This window comes from Camelus ferus, chromosome 1 (genome assembly GCF_009834535.1).
Source record: "Camelus ferus isolate YT-003-E chromosome 1, BCGSAC_Cfer_1.0, whole genome shotgun sequence".
Lineage (NCBI taxonomy): Eukaryota > Metazoa > Chordata > Mammalia > Artiodactyla > Camelidae > Camelus > Camelus ferus.
In genome coordinates this window covers 73,741,997-73,767,600 of record NC_045696.1, presented here as the reverse complement: position 1 = coordinate 73,767,600, position 25,604 = coordinate 73,741,997, and the positions used below count along the sequence as shown (strand labels likewise).

Here is a 25,604-nt window from a genome sequence, read left to right as displayed (position 1 = left end):
CAATTCCTCAAAAGGTTAAACATGCAGTTACCTTATGAGTCAGCAATTCCAATTCTAACCATATACTCAAGAATAATTAAAAGGTCTGTCTATACAATAACTGTAATCTTCATATATTATTCCTAACAGCTAAAAAAGTGAAAATACGGCAATGTCCACCAACAGTTGAATGAATAAATAAAATGTTGTGGTATACAATGGTATATTTGACAATAAAAAGGAATGAATGATGATATATGCTACAACATGGCTGACCCTTGAAAACACTGTGCTAACTGAAAGAAGCCAGCCATAAAAGACCACACATTCTATGCTTCTATTTATATGAAATATCTAGACTAGGCAAATCTAATAGCGACAAAAAGTAGATTAGTGGTTGCCTAGGGCTCTGGCGATTGGGGTGAAATAGGAGTGACTGCCAACAAGTATAGAGTTTTTATTCTGGAGTGGTGAAAATGTTCTAAAATTGATTATGGTGATGGCTGCACAACTCTGTGAATATACTAAAAACTATTGAATTTTACAGTTTAAATCAATGAATTGTATGATATGTGAATTATATCTCAATAAAGCTGTTGAAAAAAGCAAACTAGGGCATTATAATTCTGAAGGATCGTAATAAAATGGTATATAAAGCACTGGACAGGGAGGTGGGTATAGCTCAGTGGTAGAGTGCATGCAGAGGTCCTGGGTTCAATCCTCCATTAAAATAAATAAATAATTAAAAAAAAAAAAGCATTGGACAGATGAAGCCCTTAATAAATAGTGGTTATTACTCGAGTGTGTTTAGTTTGTTTACATTTTCCTCACCATGATCAGTATTTTAAAAAAAGTATTCCGTATATAGTAATATGGGGCAATTCTACGGGCTCCATTTCTTTCCCCAATCCTTAGAGATGTAGAAGTGCTGATCAAACTGTTATGTACATTTTTTAGGGACCTCCTTTCTTCAGAAAGACTAGGGCTATGCCTGTGGGCATTTCCTTGAGTGTAGAGTGCCAGCAAATCATCCTTTTCTGAAGCTTTTTTGTCAAAATAGTAATACAACACACAAAAGAATACTTCTAAGTAGTATTTCCACAGGCCTTGCTTTGGGAAAATAATAGATACTAAAAACATCTCCATTATAATGCTTAACAGTATTGGGGTAGGTGCTGGTAGAAAAAACACACAAGTTGATTCTGCTTTGATCCTGTTTGTGGACATTCCTATTCATTGCAGCAGGGGAAAACGTCGTCTCCTATTAAGTTTCCCTGATTACTTCTAACAATGAGGATTACCCTAAACTCTATTGCAGGTTATGAACACATCTAAATTGAACCGCAAAAAGTTGAACTTAGCTTGACTTTTTCAGCAGCTAACGTTGTAACAGGTGGGGAGAGGGCTCGACTGAACTGTGTGAGGTGGTGTGGAACTGTGGAATTTGAGCCAAGAGAAGGCCACCGATTTTTAAAAATTGAGCTAGGCGAAAGAATTCAGAGCACATAGCATGCACATTTTTAGTCTTCCTCTTTCCTCCAAAATTTGTGCCAATGGACAATTGGAGCCCCCAAAGTTGCTCTTCCCGAGGTGAGGACGCTACTCCAGGGCTACTAGAATTTCAAGGAAGTTTCAGGGCAAGATGCCCGAGAGCAGAGGAATACAGATGCGCGGGACAGGCGGTGCCCGGTCAGTTCACTCCCCGGCGGCTGGAGGGACCGACCCGCTGGGGCGGGCAAGCAGCGGGCACTGGGAGGCGGGGACGTAGGGGCGGGTCAGCAAAGGTCGGGCGATTGTGTCGGGAGGCAAACTGGGCGTCGGCGGCGGCGGGCGGAGCCGTGGGCGAGTGATGTAAAGGGCGGAGGGATCCCACAGGGAGAGTCGGAGCGGCTAGGTGAGACCCCAGGGGTGTGGGGCGGGGGATCCCAGTCCCCGCCCTGTTTTCCCCGTCCCTCCCCCTGCCTCCTTCACGCCCCTCCCCCCTCCTCCCCTCTGGTTGGAAAGTTTCTAGAATCTCTTCCCAGCGGCCTTTGCGGTTCCAACATGGCGGAGCTGACGGTGGAGGTTCGCGGCTCCAACGGGGCTTTCTACAAGGTACCGAGCCTTTTGGCGCTTTGTTGGGTATTCTGGCGGCTGGGGCAGGTTTGGGGGAGGGGTGGTGGTCCAGGAGACTGAGTTTTGGGGTCGAAAAAGGCGGCCAGGCCAAAGCCCGAGGCCGCTGGGTTCATCGCTTCTCCCCCCTCCACCCGCGGTTTAACGGTCTCGGGGGCCCCGGCTCCGTTATGTTTTGAAACAACACGTTGGACACCTCTTGAGTTTTTCTACTCGTGAACCTTCTTCTTGGGTGCGAGGCCCTTGGCGGGCCGGTGAGGAGAAGCTGAGTGGCTGCAGGGCCGCAGGGAGCTCCTCGGGAGCAGGCCTGAGCTCCGGGAGGTGGGGGAGTCGTGAAAGGAGGTAGTGGGATTGTGTGGTCACAGCCGCTCCCCCGCCCCTCGGACTGTGCCGAGCGCGAGCGCCTCGGCTCGCTGCTCTGACCCCTCCCCACCCCCTTGGGGGGCGCGTCGCGGAATCTTAAGAATTCACCTTTGTACTAGGGTTTTGTGCTAATAAACTTTAGTGTCTGAAAGGGAAGCGGATACCGGATTAAGGGTTAGGATCAAAGAGAGAAAACCAGAAACCCTTGAAATGTGGCTAGTAGAAATATTTTTTGCAGCCTGGGAGATTGGGCGGCGCCTTAGCCCCTCTATTACGGAAGAAACGGCGAAGAGTTTTAGCCTTTAAGAATTAAAGCGTGAAACGGGATCAGGGAGACACAGGTGGGGACGTGACTAGGTTTTTTGCTTTTAATCAGTTCCCTGGTGTTTTTGGAAGAAGGTGTTGATTTTTGCCCCCCCCTCCCCCGAGGTTTTTGTTAGTTTCCAGCGGGAGGAAGGAGATGCATTGCTATGGGATCGGGGCTGGCACATGGAAGAGGAATTCGAGAGTAGAGGAATTCAGTAGGGGCTTCTGATGTAGGGGTCATAGAAATGAAAATGAAATCCTTAGTTTAGTTTTGCCATTATAACGGTCTCTTCTCCCAATTCTCCTTTTCTCCCAGAGTGTGCCTTCAGTGTTACAAGATCAATACAAAATCTCCCCAGCTGTTGTCTGTCAGTCAGTCTCACTAAGCCAGCATCTCAAATGTTTGAGAGTCCTGGCTATTTTTATTAAGGGCCGTCTCCTAATAACAGGAATATTGTGGGTATGCAGAATGTATTCTCACTGAGTTTCGTTTTAGCGTATCTTTTATCCCCCACAGTATTTTAATTTAATAGGTAGTCGTAATCTCTTACTTTCAGCGTTGTTTTTGCCTTTCCTTGTTTACTAATGAGCTGTGTGGAATTGGTTTAGCTGTCACGTGGTAATAGCGTAGTGGGGAATCACAGTTGGCGTCTAAACGATCTCCCTAAGCTTTTTACAAGTTTAAATCTGTTTAGGTGGTCAGCATAAAGTAAAAACAATGACTGGTAGAAAGGAGTCTTTTAATGCGTGACAAATTTTATATTATCAGTCTAGATTTAAAACTTGGTGTCAGACAAGAGTAGATACTTCATTAACTTCTTAAGCCTAATGGTTGCGTTCTCTGAACAACTGCAGATACAGTTGTGGCATAATGCACAAAGAATGGGCTTATCATACCTTTCCTCTCAAGGGTAGATAAGGTTCATTTTTGCATCAACATCTTCCCACCCCATGAAAAAATTTCAAATTCTTGCTATTTGGCCATACAATTCTTGTTCAATGGATGTATGCATTTTTTCCTGGCATACTGGCATTTTTCCTGGTTATCTGTTGAAAAGTAGAAAAGGATTACTATGCCTTAACGAATTATTTTCAGCATGTCAATGGTAGGTAAAACATTTCTTTTTACTCATATTTTTATGATATCACGTGCTGTAAATACACTTTTTAAATTCATAAGATTCTGTAATAAGATGGTCTTTTTGAAAGTTTTAGTGAAGATTGTTTACCATCTTACTTTTTCTGTCTCTTTTTTTCCTTTTACTTTGTTTCGTCAGTAGTCGAATCCATTTTGAAACTCTAAAGTGTTTATTGTTGATTATTATCTATACAAATTCTTAGACTTTGATTTCATTACCCATTTTTACCTAACAAAATAAAGTAATGTGGTTCTTTGGCAGAGGTTGGGAAGGACCCTAGCCACATTTGTATGTACTGAAAAAGCACACACAGTTGGAATTTTATGTCCTGCCATAATCCGCTTGTACATGTGTGGCAACTATGATCTTCAGAACTCTAGAAGCGTGAGGATGATGAAGAGGAGGGAGCCCTGCATTTGAAATTAAACAAGTGGGAATTCTAGGTCTGTACCTCGGTTTAAATGTATCTAGCAATAATAACATCCTGAACAAATTTCCTTGGGCATATTTTCTTTTTTTGTAAAGTGAGGGGTTTGAAGTAGTTCAGTAGTCTGCAGTGTTTTTTATCCCAGGAAACTGTCCACTTGGAAAAAAAAATTGGCTCATTGCACACTTTATTAATTTCAACTCCATGAATTTTTAAAATTAATTTGCATGTAGTAAAATACGTTTTTTGACATGGTTATGTAAACTTTTTATAAATGGTGACATTTATGTAACCACCACGAACACAATGAAGTGATAGAATAGTTCTACCATTCCCTAAATTTCTATCATGCCCCTTTGTAGTCAACTTCTCTCACTCCCAGAACCTATGGTGGTTTCTGTCCCCATAGTTTTACCTTTTCCACAATGTCCTAAATGTAGAATCATAGAGAATACTGTGTAAAGTTCAAAATTTGGCGTCTTCTGTTTGGTGTAGCGATAGTTTCATTTTAAATAATTTTTTTCCTATTTAAAAATTAATACATGGTCATTGAGGGAATTTTGGAAACTGTCAGGAAAAAACAAGTTGCTTTGCGATAACAGCTGTTAACACTTCGGTGTATTTTTTTAGTGGTGGTTTTAAACATACAGGTGATTCTGATTCCCCCCCCCCCCAGCTGTAAATGTGAATTGTCATTGAAGAATTTCAGAGTCATGGGATTAGTAGCCAGTATCATCAGTGCCTAAGGCATTGCTCTATGGACATTGATTTAAGATTTTTAGTAGAACTGAAACTTCATTTCACATAGTAATTGGAACCAGGGAAAAGCGGAAGAGTTGACCTAAAAATAGGATAGTCTCCCCCCCACACCCCCGAAAATATTTACACAGACTGTTGCACACTAAATACTTTGTCCTGCATCCTGTTCTTTTTACTTAACAGTGGATCTGTGGTTGTTAAAGATAAAAAATTTGATATGCTCCTGTTTGCAGCCCTGTAACTCTTTGGGGATTGGGAAAAATGGGAAATATGTTATGATAGGGGATGTAATTTTATATAAAAATTTGCCTTTTCTACCGGAGTGTAGCATCTTAGGGTTTATACTACTGGTCATTTAAGGTGCCCCCCCCCCCGCCCCTCACCTTTTCCTTTAGCTTTTCGATAGATTTTACATTCTATAATAGTGTACTTACAGAGTTGTGTAACAATTACCACAATCTTATTTAACATCTCTATTAACCCCAGAAAAGCCTCGTGCCCATTTGGAATAATTAAAATACTTTTTAACTCATGTGTGTGATATTAAGCTTTGTAATAGCATTGCAACTTGCATAGCCGTGGGCAGAATATAATTTTAACTAGAAGTTGAAAGTAAGTCACTCAGTTTCTGGCTCTTGTAGAGGAAAGTTTCCATGGTGTTCCAAGGAAATGTGTGATCTCTAAGATGGCTGAATGAATTTCAAGCCTTCTCTGTAGAAAATAGAATTACTTTTGGAACTCTGTGATTTCTGCTTTTGACGCTAATTGTTTGCAAAACAAATTTCAAAGTACTGCGATATTTCCAGAATTTCCTTTTAGCTTTAGCTTAATATTAAAATGAGATTTGAGAATAATTAAATTTTGCAGTAGGCTTATTATCACTAATGAAGGTGACCTACAGAGTTACAGTGAAAGAGTTGTTTTGAGACTACTGACTTTTCAGTGTTAGTACAGAATGTTTTGATATGTTGCTGGAGATTAGTAATTCAGGAAAAGATAGTGGCTGTCTTAATACTAGGGCCACTCTATTAAGTTAAAAGCACACAGTTACAGGTATTTTGAAGCTACTTTTGTGCATGTTTTAAAATGCAGTTTTTATAAATATTAAAAGAACTAAGATTTAACTTACTTGAAAAGGCCACTTAATTTTTAGAAATTGAAATTAAATATTTTTCCTGTGAAGTTTGGTTTTGTATTACAAGAACTATATGTAATTAGGAAAAATCTGAAAACAGAAAAGTGAAAAAAGAAAAAGTCTCATCTAGGATATATTGTAAAAGCTTTGGCTTTGCTTACAGAAAATATTTTTTTCCCTCATTTTTATTTTTATGCCCCTGTGTATTTTCTGTATCATCAGGTATTTGTGTGCCTTCTGTGACTAAGATAATAATTTAGTATGAGTGCCTATTATTTACTGTATATTCGTTGCGGCTTATACATGTGCTAACTAATTTTATTCTCTCAAGGACTGCAGTGAGGTATGTGTTTTTATCCTCGTTTTACGTATTAGGTAACTAATAATGATTAAGTAAGTTGTCCCAATTATACTGTACTGAAATGAGATTTAGCTCTAGGGCTTCTCAACTTCCAGTTGTATAAGTTTAGCATAGCATCAGAGGTTCTCCAAAGGAAATCTGAGGGTAGTAAGTAGTTAAGGTTATGCTTTAGATAGGGAGATAAGGCAGACACTTGACTGGGTAACTCAAGAAGTGCATTCTCTACCATGATGAAGGATGTAGCAAACTTGCTTTTTTTGTTGTGGGAAGAGCAATATGTGTTCTATGATCGTACTAACTACTTGTGAGACCTTGGGTTTTTCATCTGCAGTGTGAGGCGCTGGGTTTTCTCTTAAAAGACAGTGTGGAATCTGCTAGGTTACTTCACTAAAGTCCCATCCCGCTCTAGCAACAGCTGTTATTTATTGAGCACTCAGGAGTATCAGATTATGTGAAAGTACTTTACATCAGTTTATCTTATTAAGCCCTCTCAATCATAGTGAAAGAGAGTTACAACCAGCTGAGGAAACTGAGGCTAAGGGAATCTAGGTCTGTAAAATAGGCTGATTCAACATTCAGAATGATCTTTCAGGCTCCAGAGCGCCTATCTCTTTAACCATTATGTGATTTTTTTTCCAAGTATAAATATATGGCTTATAAATGATCATTACTTATAAATTATTACTGATTAATACAGTGGAAGTCAAGAGAACTGAATTGGGAGGATTCCTCTAGAAATGATTTGAGCTGTCTTCCCTTTACAAAAATCTTTTCTATGTTGAGCCACTAGCTATGGGACTGAAATGTGCTAGTGTGAATTGAGATGTGCTTTAATTGTAAAAGTCATGCTAAATTTCAAAGACATGCTGTTTTTCAAAGAAAGGAATGTAAGACTCTGTAATTTTAAAATACTGATTACATGTTGAAATAATATTTTGGATACATATGGTTAAAATTATTAAAATTAACTCCACCTGTTACTTTTTATGTATTTTAATACACCTAGAACTTTTAAAACTAGATATGTGGGTCAAATTATAATTTGTGCTGGATGGTTATGATTTATACCATCTTCAGTTTATATTGTTGGTTGTGTATGGTATTCTGGGAAATATTTGAAGTGCTTTTTTATATAGGTATATATGTGAAAATTTCTACTCAAGTTTTCTTAAGATGTGTCACATCTTGGTAACATTGGTACAGTAGTATCAAAAGGTTTTAGAAAATTCTTTCGCAGATTTTTTAGCTAATAGTAATAAGTTCTGTTGTGATGCTTCTATTGAATTTTCTAGGAGTAAATCTTCTAGGACTGAATCCTCATAAAGAATAGCTTGAGTGAAACAAAATTAAGCTATGCAAAGCGTTGCTTTTGTTAATCTGAACATGGATATTTGCACATACAGCAGTCTCTTCAGTTTATTTTTCTTTACATTAAAGAAGCTGTAAGCTGTGGGAAGACTGAACCAAAATTAAATCTCAGTTAAATGTCAGTTGTTGTAACTTGTGTCCTGTACTCTAAGCATTTTTTGCTTAACTTTTTTGGGAGCATGAGTAGAGGTCTCCTCATTAATAACTATGAAATTTATAGTTATTGTTGGCAAAGGAACATGACATTTCCCTGTCAAGATTTCTTCAGCATCAGGAATCTCAACTTTCAGACTTCTGTCTCTGTGCCTTTCTTATTTTGGCTAATCATCGTTTAAGTTCTTTCTTGCTTCATAGCTTTTTGCTTTTAGTAGTCTCCCAGGTTATTTTCAAGTCTAAGTTTTCCTTACTCTTTCCTGACTCTGTGTGTATTTAGTATAGTAGGTCTTCAGTACATATTTGTTGAATGAACAAACGAATCATTCTCGGTTTCTGGGCATTCTTTGATTTGTTGTTAATCTTTATATAACCGCATATGTACAAACTTCATCTTTTCTGATTTTGTTTCAGACTGAACTTGAATTTTTTTAATGGGTTATGTGTTGATCTTGGTCGAGTTCAGATATTGTCCCAGAACTTTATGCATACATAAACTATAAGGAACTTAAACTCTTTGTAACAGGAAAATCATTATAGTTTTGTGTGGCCATTTGAAATCTGAGTCATTCCATTTCAAGAACTGTTGGATATTATAAACTTGTGAAATTAATGAGCCAAGAACATTACTATTATGCAAGCATAATGTATTCATGTATTCTTACGAAATCCTTACATTCTCATTGTCATTTTTTTATTCAGAAAAGGTGAATTTTCAGTAGTAATGGATGCTGAAGGCTTGCCTTGAATAACTTTTTTTCCTTAATAGAACTTATTTCAGAATGATGAAATTATTTTGGTAATGAATGATGTAATTAGTAAATCTGTGGACTTTATTTGTAGAATATGTGTCCATTGATTTGAAATGATTTCCATTTATAGGTTTAGGTCCTTTTAAAAAAGTGTATTGTTTGAAGTTAAAGTTTTTGATTGAAGTAGCAGTCTTGAATGTTTGTGTTTATTACTGAAATCAGATTGCAACTCAGATCTTTTAGGTGTTGTAAACATCAAACAAGTTTGTTACTTAGAATGTAGATTTGAGATCACTAGAGTTGGAAAAGATTGGGTAGTGATAATGTATATGTATGCTATATGGAAAAAGTGCTGGTTGACAAAGCATTAAAGATATATATCAACTCTTTAAAAATACACATTTATTTAATTTTATATATATTTATAAGCATATACAAATTTACTCTATTGTAAATTTTTTTTCCTTTTTTTTTTTCCTTGGCTTCCCTTCACTTGATCTCTTATCCACACTCCATTTCAGGTAGCCTCTTTATAGCTGAGTATACATACATCATACCAGATTTTTCTTAATACTCATAGAATGTACATAGGTACACATTCAGGTACAAATGTAGGTTTTCTTCAGTACTGCTTTATAAAAATAAGATAATCTACACCTTGGCTGTATTGTCTTGGAGTATAATTTTTTAATGGTTATTTCTTGGTAAAAATTATGAAATCTAGCCATTCCCCAGTTAATAGACACTTTGTTTTCAGATTTTTGCCGCTCCATGTATGTTTTTCCATTGGATAGGTTTCAAAGAGTTTGACAGCTTACTGGAAGGGATTTTTTTTTTTTAACTCTAATAAATGTTAACAGATTACATTCTGAAAAGTTTAACACTTCCTATTTTCTCTGCTGATGAATGTTAACTCTTTTCTTTACATCCTTGCCAGAAATGGGTTTTATAATCTTTGATTTTTGCTAGTCCTTTGGATGTGAAAGGTTATCTCTTTGCAACTTTGATTTGCAAATCCCCACTTGTGAATTTTAATGTTTGGCCATTTGGGTTTGCTTTTCCATAAATTGCCTATTGTTTCTCTATTTTCCTTTTGGGATGTCCTATTTCACTTTTTGAGTTTTTTTTTTTTTTTTTTTTAAGGATTCTGTTATAATGCCCTTTCCCTGTCTATACCTGTTAACTTTCCAGTATCTCTGGCCATAGAGAAGTTCTACTTTTTACATACTGAACTTTACTTTTACCTGTTAAGGCTCAGGGTTTCCAGTCCTGGTTAAGACAGCCTGTGTCCAGATTAACATATAATTTTTAAAATTTTCTGATAGAGTTTTATTTATTTCATGTCTACTACATCAAGACTTATTTTGAATATTCGTAGGCAGTTGTGCTAGCACCATGTATTAAATAATCTCTGTTTTCAAGGTTTTTTTTTTTTGCATGTGGGAAATTAGATACTTGTTCTCTTTAACCAGATATTCCTCACTTCTAGGATTGAGACAGGAGGAGGATGTCCAGAATCTTGGAGAGCTGGGTTCCATTCAGGGTTGATAGAACCTTCTGAGAATTGTTCCAAAAAGTCTCTGGGGTTCTCTGCAAAGATCATAAAGAGTCCCTGAGGGGAGGACATTGTGACTTAGCTTTGGGCAAATAAAGCCAGTTAAGAGTCTTATTTTCTTTACTTTAATCCTCTGAGCCTTCTGTTGTTTGACCTACCACATAGTAGTGGATCTGAGACCAGTTTTAACAGTGAAACCAGTATACCATGTTTTTTTTCATTTCCTTAATAGGGAGTTCTTTCTGTAACTGTTAACTGTATGCACCATCCAGAAACATGACATGATTGTTTTATTGTTAAATTGCTTGATATAAAAGCTCCAGGAAGATTATGGTATATTTTTGGGGAGAGGAGTAGCTTTACTTCTGGCACAACTTTGGGTGCCTAGGAATACCTTACCTTAGTTTAGGAAGTTTCAACTCCTTCAGTTTGTAAATTGAGACTCATATTTAAAATTGCTTAGGTAAAGATGACCACCTGGATCTGGGAGCCCCTAAGTCAGGTTTGTAAACCTAATAGAGTTTCTTATCTACTTAAATGATACAGAAACACCATTTTCTCAATTCTTCCAAGGATTGTGCATAACTAGTATGATTCTAGATGCAGTCTAGAAGTTCACTACACAGTGCCTTAGTGATTGAGCTCTATTCTCTTAGAACTGTAGCTAATAGTTTGCTGTATTCACTTTTCTCTTTTTAATCCTGTAAAATGGATCATACATATGTAGAGTGCAAAAGCTGGATAGTAGATGATTCTCACTGTTAACATACTGATTTGAGGTATAAAGTAAGCGATGGGTAGGGATGTCTATATAGTTGAAAGTTGGGTTTTAGAATCCAGGGAACAGGTTATTTTTTCTTTTGTAGATTTGGGAAATTAGTGAAAGATCGCTATGATTTCATTGTATCTAGAAGCACAACAGCTGTTAAGAGGCACTAAGAAAGAAGAAATGTTGCCAGTTAATTTATAACTGATAGCTTTATCTTTTAGAATTCTTGTAACATACTTGTTGAAAGATTATCTTTAAACCCATACATAAAATGGAAAATAAAAGCAAAATGAATTGGTTAGAACATCTACACATTCAGATGCTTGTGTTTCTTCTTAGAATATCTTCCTTAGTGCCGTGGAGAGCATTGATGTTGCAAGCATACTTTAAAAGAGCTCTCCTCTATTATCTCTAGGATTTTCTTCCAAGAATTTTCACCCACTCTGCAAGTTTTGATGCTGGTGCTTTCTTGATTTTATCAGAAGGTGTCAACAGAACAACCTTCTGGTAAGAAACCTTAGTCCTTTCTAAAATGATACTTCATTGGTTTGCTGAATAAACTATCAAAGGGTTTACAGTCACGTACCACAGAAAAGTTCAAGCAAACCAAGTTTGAGCATGCTTAATAATGACATTTATATCCTGACTGCCATTCGGCTATCGGCTGTTCAGTTGTAAGAAGCATCCCTCATTTCAGGGATGTTAAATTGTTAGAATTGATGGGCTGGGAAGGTAGACTGGGGCTAGAGAATGAATCTCAATAAACTGGATAATTGGTCAAAGAATAACAAGTGATCATTTTGCCAGTTCTTGAAAAGCAAAAACCTGAGGTGCATTTTGCATAAATTGTACTATTAACTTTTCCTTTCTCCTGGGTCATATTTATCTCATCACATTTATCCACAGCAGTAAACTTTAACTGATGGAGTTGGGGAAAATGGAGCATTTACCGAGTCAGAGGAAAGGCCCTACAGGATAGAACAAATTGATCCCAATGTCTAATAAGTTATATATTAAATTTATTTTAATCAGTTTAATTTTAGAAATGCAGTGTTTTATCACAAGTTTGCTTCAGTAATTAAGCCATGGACTGTAATGCCTTAACATATTGGAAAAGGCATCTAAAATGTAGTTGTTAGTTCTGGCAAATAAATATTTTAAAAAATCTTTAAATTTCACTCCAGTGGTCTTGAGAAGACTTATAAAAACAAAAACTTTGATAGAAGTATGAAAGCTAGAGTGGATCTTAAATTATGTAAGAATACTTGATCAGGTTTGAAGGAGGCAGTAATGTGAGTGTGAGAACTTTTTGGTTTTTACTTAAAAGGATAAATGTGAACTAGAGGTTTTGATTCCTGATGAATCCTTGCTTTTACAACTTGACATTATAGTTTTTAAAAATCTACACTCTAATTAGGAAGATTGTTCTGTTTCTTGATGGCCTTTTTTTTTGCTCAGTCTTTTGGCAATCAGCAAACTCTTCCAACAGGAATTTTGAAGCTTAAGAGTTAGTTTAGGGTGTAAGTCTCGAGTTTTTGGATCTGTTCTTCCACTTTAAACCTATCTTTGAGGATTCAAGCTGTCTGACTTCTGGTAGTAGTTCACTGAGTATTAAGGATTTAAGTTTCTATTTCCCTCTTTATAAGGAATATAAATTTGGTGTGGTAATGAATTGCAATAACAGGTCATTAGTGGTTTTCTGAAAAATCTAAAGTAGAGGTAAATTTGAAATGATACTTTATAGTCAGAGGAATTTTTTTTAGAGTAGGATGATAACATTCTTACTGAGTTTAGTGGGCATGTTTTCAAAGGAATTCATGCATCTGTAGATTTCTAAGTTACCGCTCAAGCAAAGTCTCTGATAAATTGATCAGTATTTCAAACATAAGAATTTTAGTTTATTTAACCTCAGTCCATGTTTTGGACAAGATAGCTGCCTTTCCAGTTTAGATTTTGAATTAGATTTTTTATGTTTTTGTTCTGGGACTTTGCCTTACATAGGCTTTTTAGGAAAAAGCCTTTTCTTCAAAATAGAGTTGCGACCAGACTTAACCTTTTGGAGTTTAAAGCTGCAAACTGGCAAAAGCATTTTATTATCAAATTGAAAATGATTTAATGAAAAGAGTTCAGACAGAAGATGAGGTTTTAAATTCAGCATTTATAACTTCAGGAATAAAACTGTGGTGCTGTAAGGATGTGTATGGTTTCAGCTTTCCTTTCTCTTAACACGAGGGATCTGGTAGGTCTGTAAAAGAAATTGTCTTTATCTTCAGTCTTTCCCACAGCCAGGGTCCATGATTCGTCTGTTCTGATTTTTAGCTATATAATCTCAAGTCTTTCAATTTGCGAAATACATTCATACCGTGTTTCTTTCTGCTTAACCAGTAGAATTTTTTTCGCCTATGACTACCCTCCACAAGTTAAAAAACCTTCTATTTTTAGCTGTAGTGTTCTGTAACTTCAAAACTGTACGTCCAAGTTAGGGAGATATCTTGAAGTGCACCTTGTTCTTTGCACAGGTCATTATAAGCTCCCACATCAGGATTGTCAAACACCTTATAAAATGTTTTTTAAAATGAGGTTGATCTTCTGATAAGAGTCTACAAGAAATGTATGAAATGTGAAGAGAAAAGTATAGAATGAATATGTAACATTTTAAAGAGAATTTATATATTAGTAAAATTATAATCTATTTTTTTCTGTGAATTACCATTCATAGTTCATACCCAGTGTTACCTTCTCTTAACTCACCTGAGAATATTATAAATTGAGAATTCAATTCTGTTGTGTGTTGTTTTCCTCTTTCCCTTTTACCTTTTCTTTCCCTTTCCTTTTTTGGTATGTAACACCACGTATTGATCATATTTGGCTTTTAGGTAGTATAAATTTATCAAACTTTTGGTTTGTGGCTTTTGGGTTTTGATTTTTGGTTAGAGAAGCCTTCTTTAATCTGAGGTTATAAATAATTTACTTAAGCTTTCTCCTGGAGTCTTTGATCCATTGGTTTTATTGTTGGTGAAGACATCAATTTCTATTTTTCCAAATAATTATCTAAATGTTCCAGTACCATTCATTTAAAAATAATCATTTTTTCCCCGTTTGTAATTTCTTAAAAGATTTAGACCTATTTTTAGGATCTATGTTCTATTAAAATATCTTTTTTGTTTTGATTATTGTAGCTTTAAAATAAACTTTAGTATTTGGTATGGATAATGTTTTGTTATCTGCTACCCCCATTTAAAAATTTCCTTTTTGAGTGCCTTGTTTTCAAAATAGACTTTGGTTTAATTTTATTAAGGTTATTCCTTATTCCCCCAACAGAATTATATACTCCCTTAATACTTCAGTGGGATCTCATTTAGAGGCATTTTGAGATTTTTACAATATCAAGACCTAAGAATGTGATGGGTGTTTACATTTTCCTAAATATTCTATTTATACTCATTAGTCAAGTTTCAGAGATTTCTGCACATAGGTCCTGCACATTTTGTGTGTGTGTGTGTTGTTATTGAGGGCATTTCTAGGCCTTTATTTTTTGATGGCTGTTGTTAGTAGAATATTTTTTGTCTGTTTTATTTTCTAGCTTCTTATTTTTAGCTACTTGATTATTGGTTAACTTGACACATTACTGAACCTTAGAGTGTCTTTTTAAAGTTTTTATGTTTAGGCTAGGTTGATTTTGAGAAAACAGTTCTTCAAATGGTGCTTCCAGTGCTTAGGGATTCCTGCTATTCCCTCCATCCCCTCCCTTACTCCTAATTTATAGATGATTTATGGCATTCCTGGACTTTTGCTATATGATGCTCTATTTGTTACTTTGTCAGGGATAGCATTCTAAGATATTTTGATTGCACTTTATGTATGTTAAAGTGCCTTATTACCTATCAATCATTATTTTAAATTATAGTGAAGAGTTTGAAACATAAGTATGTATCAGACTGTGTTAATGAACAAATTAAAGGGCCATTTTATGATGGCTTGGAATCTTCCATGTTTGCATATGTATGGGAAAGAGAAAAATATCAAAGGATTTCTTTTGAGAAATACGGGTTCTGGGCTACATGAGTGTGAATAGGAAGATACCCAAAGCTTGGACTAGCAGGGCATGAGTTATGCAGACTTAAAGTCATAAAGTCCCCTTAGCCTTGTGCAGGCAAATTCTTGCCATTGTTATTGGATGTCTCCCTGGTCCTCACATACTTTGGCAAAGACCTAACTCTGCCATTTTGCATCTCTTTACTATATAGGGAACTACAGTCACTCTAGTGACTGGAAAAGTGTTGACTGTGTCCTGCATCAAATGGACTCAAATTTTATAGAGATCTAACCATCAGAAGCCCCTTATACCTAGAATCTAGAGTTTGGGGATGTTTTCTAATTGTTCACTACAGTTCAAGTATACTTAAAGGAGTGGGTGTCAGGTTTTTACTTTATTCAGTCTCATGCCTGAAGGATACTAGCAATATGAGTAGGTTCCAGAGCTGTATTTTTTCTTAAAGTGTGCACCCAAACAAAGCTGATGCTGATTTTTGTGGTGGAAGTAAAGTAGAAGTGGGGAGAGATATAAACACTGATTTTTAGATAGAAAAAAAGATTTTTATTATAACGAAGAGTAGACTCTCCCAGTGACTTGGAGCTCTGATATGAACTTATCCATGGTGCAAGTTACACAGAAATGATTAATTAATGTAACAGCCCAAACTCTGAAAGTTGTTTGTGAAGGACCAGAAGAATGTTAGTGAAAGTTTTAATATGACTAACCTCTGATGAATAGATGTTTTACTCTTAATATTTATGAACTTGGTAAATCTCAGTTTATGAAATATTCCTTAGAAATGGCACGAGTATAATACAGATAGATTTACTGGTGACATAACTATGAAAGTGTTGACCAATATGATTGCTGAAATTACATGGACTAGTAGAAATAGAGAAGCTGGCCAGGAAGTCATTGTTACAGCAGTATCAGATTATCAGCGCTTAAACTATGTGGTAGCTCTTAATTTTAAGCTTTGAGAGGAGAAAGGAACAAAAAATGTCTTCAGAAATAAAAGGCAAGAGCTACTGTAGCACTCTTGAAAGGCAGGTGTCTTTAAGGTTAGGCCGTACAGTAGGATATTTGCATTGAAATATCTGGTAGCACACAAATAAATCGATAACAAGCATTTGGAGCTGGAGAGAGAGCAAGGCCAAATTACAGAATCATACAATTGAGTAACACATGTGGGAGGAGGGTGCTGGGAAACTAGATTTATGAGTTATATACTGTATGATTGGTGATCCTACATTATTAAAGAAAATAAAATGATTTTATTTTCAGCCCCATCTGTTACCTTCTCTCCAAGACTTTGTATCTTCAGTTCCAAAGATTTTCTAGGATGATAGTGCCAATCTGCTTGCTTTTTGGTTTTTCCACCACCAATTTGTTTTATAGTCTTTGGTTTGCTGATTTGCTTAAAATAATGTCTGACACGCCGTAAGCATTTATATGTTGGTAATTGCTGCTTTTTAAATTACTGTTATTCCTTTTCTGCTTTATAAATTTCCCAAATTTTACTGTAAGTTTTTCCTCTTTGGTTTTTTTTTTTTTTCCCTTGTAGGGTTATGCCTTAAAATTCTTTTAGTAGTAGTTAATAGACTTTTGGGAGGAGATGAAGTAAACAGATGTATTTATTTTTATCATGTTTTAACCAGGTACTGCAAATATGTGTGTCTATTTAGCTAGTTTTTAGTGCACATTATGAAAGTCTAGTGTGATAGTTGTTTTAGAAACGTATTTACTAAGTACCTAGTGGTTCAGTTTGTAAGCATTTGACTAAGGTTGAGAACTTTGCAGTTCTGATTGACAGTAATGTACAGTGTCATTTGATGCCAGTTGTGATCACAGAAGTGCAAGGACTGCTTGCCCAAGATTACATAGTGATGGAGCAAGGACTTGAACAACAATTACAGTTGGTCCTTGGTATCCACATTTGCAGATTCAGCCAACTGTGGGTTGAACCCATGGATATGGAGGGTCAGGTGTACCACACCATTTTATATAAGGGACTTGAGCATCCTTGGATTTTGGTGTCTGCTGGGAGTGAGAGGGTATTGAGAGTCCTGGAACCAGTCTTCTGTGGATACTGAGGGATGACTGTATTCTACATCCAAGTCATTTGCTCCTCCTTTAATATGTCAGATCTTATGGTTCCTTTCAGCTGTATTAATCAAATGAAGATAGAATAAAAAGACTAGATTCAAAATTAATGTTAGGGCTAGAAAATGACCACTGATTTTTATTGAGAATCCATATTCATTCCAAAATGTTTCTGAGGCAGTATACTCATTACGGCTCAGTTTTTATTAAGCTAAGGAGAAAGAGAAGTTGGTAGGAAAAATGCATAATTTAAAGGTAAGGTTAGCATTCAAAATGTAGTCATTCCTTTTATTAAAGGTGAGCTATAATTTAATATTTATAACACTGGTAAACATTAATTATTTTACTTAATTTTTATAATTCCATGAGGTAGGAAATAGTAATGGACTGTTAGGTTAAAGCTATGCTCAATAATACATAAGTGATACAGCCTGGGATGTGAATCCTGGCAGCCTGAACTCTTAGTCCAAGTACTAAATATTGCCTCACCCAGTTTGAGTCTTGACTAATACCTGTGATGTTTCAGGGATGTGCATTTGTTTTTCCTAATTCTGAGGTAGGTGATATTATGTGAAAACTGAGGTTAAGTAACTTCCAGGGTCATACATCTCACAAATGATGGAGATGGAAATCAGACCTAGATCAGCCTAATTCCAAACTCTGGTTTGTTATCAGTCCATGTTGTCTTTGTACCTCTAATATAGCCTTTTAGAGTTAACGTAACATTTAATTGAGTATTGATATTCTTCTAATTTTTTTACAGGGATTTATCAAAGATGTTCATGAAGACTCCCTCACAGTTGTTTTTGAGAACAAGTAAGTTATTTTTTATTGATAGAGATCTTAATTTTAAAGATTGGTAGTGCAAAACTGTTGGTTTTTGACTGTTCCTATTGCCAGTCGACAATGAGTTGGCTTTTGGGTGAGACTCTTTGATGGTTTGATCATTTTAAGAGTTTATGCAATTTTAGTTTTGGTAATTTCACCTGTTTTTCTGCCCACAATTCACTTGTCTCTTTTTCCGTGACACTTTTCTTTGTTAGATCACATGTGGACATGAATTAGTAAGTGGTTTTTGCAAAGATAGATGGCACAAATGGGATTTATATCATATGCTTAGTTCTTAAAAACCCAGAATTTTGAAACGATGTTGTTAGAAGGCTTTCCAAGTGACTACTGATAGAATAAGTATTAGTCTGCCTTTAACTGCTTGCTTATTAATTTTACAGATTTTGTAAAGATTAGGTAAAAATGTGAAAGACATGGATAGGAAGCATTATGAAGGAGTACTGTATAATTGAAGGTCAGAAAAGAACTGGTCAACTTTTTGCTTTTAAGCTACTTCTGGAGCTGCCTGAAAAGAAATATGCCCAACAGCTGTTTCATGTAGAAACAAATGTTGAGATGATTTCTGTATTTGAGCAGGTGCCATTTAGACAGTAAAGATGAAAAGAAAAAGCATTCATGTCTTTTACTTGTCTAGCATTTTGCCCAACGTTGGCACATAGAAGCTGTAGGAATATTTTACGTGCTGGGGTACCTCCCAGGCATATAAATGACCTTTTAGGACTTAAAGTAGGGAAGAATTTTAACTTTATCAACTTAACCGTATAAAATACAAATTAAACAACAGCTAAATAAGTAGCTTTAATACATTCATATTTGCTACGAAGATTTAAAGTAAGCTTTTTGTAAGTTTTAATTATAATGTATGTGTTATGTGTTCATTGTAGAAAAGATAAATTCTGTGTAAGAAAATGAAATATTTTATAAATCAACTGTTCAAAATAATTGAATAGTTTTCTTTATTTCTGTGAACATGTACACCAGAAGGGAATTAAGCAGTTTATGTTGTTTTATAATCTCTGAGATTGTGTTCCTTTGACAGTTTGTAAAGTTGTAAAAGTGTTTGCAGTAAGTTGATCCCATTGCAGCAGTGTAGAAATGACATTATTTTGAATCTCAATCATTACTGTGAACTTAGCCTGTTTCATTTGCAGAATAATGTATGTACTGTTACCTTAGGGTGAGTAATTTGGAAGGTATTACATAATTATCATCAGTGATGTTAAACTTCATCAAGTAATACAGAGTCTGTTCGACCTCAACAAACTAATTATTGGGAGAAAGATTTAATACGGAGGTTGATTTTCTTTTGGGAAAGCTAAATGATTGATTTGAAAAATATACAGCACTAACTATAGACTATATAGCTTTCATGTTAGGTGCTATTAGAATAATATATTTTAACATTGGTAATTCATTTTCTAATCCTTTAGTTGGCAACCAGAACGCCAGGTTCCATTTAATGAAGTTAGATTACCACCACCACCTGATATAAAAAAAGAAATTAGTGAAGGAGATGAAGTAGAGGTATGTATTTGTAAGTTTATTTTCTTGTGTGCCTATTTTTGTTTTGTTTTAAATAAATATTCTTGTAGGAAAATCTGTTTAGTTGAGAGAGAATAAATCTAATTCCTTTATTCTGTTCTTTTTAATTGGTAATGGCTGTGTCATGTAGCAATGCTTGAGTTTTGGAGTCAGAACTGAGATGTCTCAGCTCTACCATTTTTAGCTTTGTAGCCCTTGTCAGATTTCTTCACTACTAAAAAATAATTTGAGAGTTAAATATGATAGGGGTTTGAGTTACTTTGCACAGAATCTGGCAGAGAACTATATACGTTGGTCATTATTTTTCTTCTTTTTGCTAATTTTGTCTTTTTCCTCAGTATCTTTGTAAAAATAGTTATTTATTGTAGTGATCAATAATATAGTTCATTTGTAACAACATGAAATATTGTAATTAGTGTATTGCCTTGTTGACAATTCTGGGAATTTTCAGAAAAATTTGAAAGGAAAAACAAAAAGGAAAAACCAAAAATCACTGCCCAGATATAAAAAACGCATTTCTTGATTTACATATCTATCCCTAGGCTCTTCTTCCTCCTTTTAAAAATAAAAATACTCCTGCTTTGTATTGTGCTTTTTTCACACTTGGTAGATCTTGGGTGTCTGTCTACAATATGTTAATATTTTTGATTAATAACGCCTGCTGTTTTGTAAAAAGAAGCTTGGAAATAATTATCAAACAGAAGTATAATGAGTTTGTTGGAGATAGGAAATTTGATTTTTGATTTTCAAGAGATTGATAACTCCGAGGAGCTCAAATGTGCTAAATATATTTCTCATAAGGAGTTGGCTTGGTAATATTGAAAGAGATTTTTAAATCTCATTTGTACTAGTTTATGTAGGCTGGGGTAGGAGAATTGGGGGCATAGGAGAATCTTTAGTGTTGAAATTATAAACACTTAACAGTACATACTCTGTGCCAGACACTGTTCTGAGTACTTGGTAGATGAACTCATTTAGTTACCTGCCACTTTTATTCTTCGTTATTGCTTTAATGTTACATTTTGTTTGAGTTCTCATTAATTGTAGATGTTAGGCTAGGAAACCAAATTGTAGGACTTTAACCCCTAACAACTTGAAATCACATTCTAAAATCCTGCCTAGATTTTAATTACCTGCTCTAAGTTTATTGAAGTCTTCTGCTTTTGCTAAATCAAAGCATGTTGTAACTTAATTGTGTCAGGGCTCCATGAGCCCACTCCCTAGTATTACAGCTTTCAAGTTTACTTTTTTCTTTTGTAGTTGATTAACACCAAAAATGGATACTAAGAATTTTTTTGTGAAGAGACCTTTAACTGTAATCTAGGTGTTTTGTGTATTTGTGTCCTTGAGGGAAATGTCACTGATGATACGGGAAGATTTGGGGAAATAATATGGCAAAGTGACTACTGAATATTAATTAGTACTGGGGGTACTTGATGGGTGCTATGAATTGTAACAGTGATGCTGCTGATTACTGTTCCATATTCACTTGGGCTTTAGACTCCAGTGATAATGTTTTTCTTAATATTATATCCTTTTCTAATCAACATCTTACTGTGAGGATGGATAAAAGAGCTTGATTTGTTTTCATTTTTTAAAGTTTATTTCCATTTTAGAAAGTTTTTTCTTCTGGAATTATGAGTCAGGTCAGGCAAGGAATGACTTAGTTTTGAAAATGCTAGAATTAGAAATGTATGTGGTCAATTCTGAGAGTAGTGCTTTTCATACTTTTAATAATTGTTCAGACAGTTACTAGTAGTATAAAGGTTCAGATTAGAGGAAAAAGTTGGTGGAGTGCTGAGGGTGTTATTTATAGTATGCTTTCCCCAGTCTCAGTCTGGGAAGGTCCTGTCCAGTTCCTGGACCACCTTTGTGACTTGCCTCCCCAGTTGTGTATATAACATTGAATGATTTGGAAATGGATGATTACAGAGTGTTTTATTTCACTTTCTGTTTTATGGTTCAGTCTTGGTGAAATTTGCTCCTTAAAATTGTGAGAATTATGATCTGGAATTAAGATGTTATTCTTGCTTTTGAAATTTTTGAAAATTCACGTAAGTCTAATCTTGCCACCTGTGGATTGATTGACATGCCACCATCATTTAGGAATTTATCCAAACGACATTGAATGTTAAGGTATTCTGTTATTTAGTGCTTTTTGTTTTGAGCCCAGTGACTTTATGTTAAGTCCTCCCCTTTAAATTCAAAGTAATAAAGCTTAATGTAGGAAAAGAAATGATACAGAGTTATATGAAGTAACAAGTGAACCTTCCCTCTTAGAGTATTTAAAATTTCAGTGGAACATTTTGTCTTCCAAAAATGCTTTTTCAATTACCAATTCCTAATTTTGCTAACACATGAAGATGTTTGTTTCCTCATAGACTGACTTGCTGAATTATTATTAATCTGTAAAATTTTATAAACATGATAGAAGAAAGCTGTTACCTTCTGGGTCTTCTGAATCTTTATCACTAGGGATATAAAATGTCTTAAATTGTTTATTGGCTGTTAGCCCCATGTTCTGTTGATTGTGTTTTTATTTTTTGTCCATGTAGGCTTTTTTTTTTTGGTCCATGTAGTTTTTGATGTAGGAAATGTTTGCATTTTATGGGAAAGTTTTTTATCTGTTATGTATTGTGTTTTCTCTCAGGCAGTCATTAAAAAACTGCTTAGTGGCTTGTAAAGTTATATTTTTGCTCAGATCTGCCAATTTTTTCTTTGTGGCCTCCAAGATAATCCATTTTAGTATTTCTACGGATGTTGGCTTTTTTTTTTTTTAGAGTATTTAGATTTTTGATATAACTTGATTCTTTTCTCCAGGGAAATTTATTGACTAGTATATATTTTTTAAAATTGTCATTGGCCGTTGTTCTCTTTCTGCTAGTCACAAATACTGTAATAGCAGTGATAACAGCTGACATTTGTATAACACTAACCTATATAATATATAACTAACTGGCTTTTTAAACACATTATCTCAGTTTGACATAACAGTCTCTTGAAGGCCTCTTCTAAACTCTGAATACTTTATTAACCTTTTAAGTCATATAGCCTGAAGGTTGGGAAGCCGATAACCAGTTTTAGTTTTTGTCCTAAATACTATTCTCTTTAATATGTCATGTTGTATTCACAGGGTGTTGTCACTTTTGTGTCAGACTCCTGACTTGTTCTTTTGCAGCTCTAGGAACCTTTTCTCTTTGAAAGAGGAAGAGGTGACTTTGATTTGGCCATTAGTAATTGATTTAGAACACAAATGATCCAGGAAAGAGCTTTTCATTGAGCTCTTCAGGCGTTTATCTAAAGTTCGGCCATGTGAAATATCTTTTCTTTTTGTAGGTCAGGAATGGTTGAACATTGACGATTTTTCATGGTTTACTTTAAAATTCTATTACTTTGAAAACATATTTGGCTGCTTCAGGTTTGCTTTCCAGCCCACTTAGGGGGCTCCTGTGAAATTATAAAACATAAATTTGTGTCATGGTGTAGTAATGGCTTCAAGAAGACATTATATGATTTGTAAAAGAAAGTTGGTTTTGAAAAGTCTTAAGATTCAAAGTTTATTTTTAAATCTAATTAGTGGCTTTTTATTTGATTTCTTAAAAAATGGTAGCATTATATTTTAAAATCTTTATATTATTTAATATGATTAAATTTTTTGGTAAGTGTTTTCTTGACTGTTGTTTGCTAACTGAAGATTGCTAGGAAAATAATGCTTACCTTGTAAAGTTGGAGCAATGGGAAAATGAAGAGTTCTTTAGATTCTCTTGAGCTGGATATATAACTTTCTGAGATACTGTAAGGGCAGTAGAAAAATTTTTTTTCTCCAGTGATTTCACATGTGGGATGCTTTGTCTTTATAAGAAACCTGACTTACTCAGCAAGTTAATATACACACACACATGTTACATAGGAAGCTTTATGTATCAGCCCAAGCTGATACATAATTTTATAAGACAAAAAATTTTCTTCTTGATTTTAACATATTTGATACTAAAAACTTTTTTTTTCCTGAATTGTGATGTTTTCTGGTTAAAATAGGGATTGGCAAGTTTTTGTTCTTGGACATATGCCTTTTCTTCCATCTTTTATAGTAGATAGTCAGTTGTTATAGTTATACATCTTTATAATTTAGTTATAACATTGGGATAGATCCCTTGAGAGAAATTAGGTAAAGGGAATAAGAATAATTTGAGAAAGGATACTCCCTTACCTTACGGTTTTTAAATTTAATATTTTACTTATTTAAAAAAGTATGATATACTTGTATAGTTTACATCTTATCTTTAAAAATGTTTGATTCTTGGAACCAGTCTGGAAATTTTAGCTGTTTGTAGTTAAAGTTGTCTCTCACATAACACCCAAGTCCATTTTTAGTCTTACTGCATAGAAATGCTCATACATTAAAAAAATGGCAAACATATTCTTTTCTATTACTTATATCTTCCTCTTTTTGGGAATGGCCGGTTTCCAAGACTTAGGAAACCCATTTGTTAAAGTACCAGCCTCAAATGCTAATGAAGTAATACTATTTGTGTAAATAGATAAATTACATTAGTGTATCCTAGATGTTAAGCTTGCTTTCATCATGTACAATTTCTGTTTCTTCATTGATTGTAATGAGATGAAATAGTGAATATGGGGTAACTGCTAAATAAATTTATTTCATGTAGTTGTAAAATAGGTCGTTATGATTCCATATTCAGTTTAATGCTTAACATTATTTAGAATTTGGTAAAAATTGGTTAAAAATTCTCTACTGCTGGTGTTCTTGTCTCAATTGGTTGTAACTTTGAAAGGCATATTGAACATTAACTTGAATGAAAAGTTGATAACATTAGGATCCAGACTGGAATTATGTCTTTTTTTTAAATTAAAATTAAAAAAAAAATTTTTATTGACGTATAGTCAGCTTACAATGTTGTGACAATTCCTGGTGTACAGCACAATGCTTCAGTCATATAGGAACATACTTATATTTGTTTTCATATTCTTTTTCACCATAAGTTACTACTACAAGATACTGAATATAGTTTCCTATGCTATACAGTATAAACTTATTTATCTATTTTATATGTAGTAGTTAGTGTCTGCAATTTTTTTTTTTTTTTTTAAGTAGAGATGCTGGGGATTGAACCCAAGACCTCATGCATGCTAAGCATGCACTCTACCATTGAGCGATCGACCCACCCCCCAGTGTCTGCAAATCTTGAATTCTCATTGTATCCTTTCCCACCCCCTTCCTCTCTTGGTAACCATAAATTTGTTTTCTGTGTCTGTGAGTCTGTTTCTCCATTGTGTCTTAGTTTGATTGTGTGCTGCAATTTGAAGACCATTTTATAATAAGGTTTGACTTGGATTCATTTGGTAGAAAGAGTCCTGAAACAGGCTTTTGAAATTTGATTCTTCATATTTCATCCCCTATTCCAGGAAACTGTAGCCTTCCTTCTTCATTCTGAGAACTACTGTGTTTTTAAGTCTCTCATGGGCACTCCTTAGTCTTCTGCTTTTTTAAAACTTCTTTGGATTTGAAGAAGCTTAGAATGTTAGAGCAATGAGGGCCATTACCTTAGAGTGTTAATTGCTCCCTTGGAATAGTTTGGAGATGTAAGTGAAATCTGAAGTAAGGGAATTTCTATGAGGTGCTTTTACTCTAATGACATAGTCGTAAGTTTAGTAATCAACATCTCAGGTATAGTACACTAGGGCACAGTTTTAATGCTGGGTTGTTAAAATGATTTTTTTATTGTGTCGAGATAATGCTGTTCATTTTGTAAAGGATTTGATTTGACCTGCAACATTCAAGTGGAGCCAAATCCATTGCATTTTGATTCAGGCCAGGAAATTAGGTTTATTTGGGTCTATGAGATGGCTTTGTCCGTCAGGGGTATAGTTATTA

At 35.0% G+C, this 25,604-nt stretch overlaps 1 protein-coding gene across 6 annotated transcripts in view; it reads left to right on the top strand.

The window, feature by feature from the left end:
* Positions 1-1,879: 1,879 nt before the first annotated feature.
* Positions 1,880-25,604, top strand: part of FXR1 (FMR1 autosomal homolog 1) — a 57,657-nt gene continuing 33,932 nt past the window's right edge. For 5 of the 6 annotated variants that reach the window (XM_032483691.1, XM_032483674.1, XM_032483670.1 and 2 more), the window contains exons 1-3: positions 1,880-2,073; positions 18,081-18,133; positions 19,597-19,690. In XM_032483691.1, coding sequence (XP_032339582.1) covers positions 2,023-2,073; positions 18,081-18,133; positions 19,597-19,690 — 198 coding nt within the window. In that variant the 5' untranslated portion in view covers positions 1,880-2,022. The remainder of the gene's footprint in view (positions 2,074-18,080; positions 18,134-19,596; positions 19,691-25,604) is intronic. The other variant, XM_032483708.1, reaches the window with a different exon arrangement.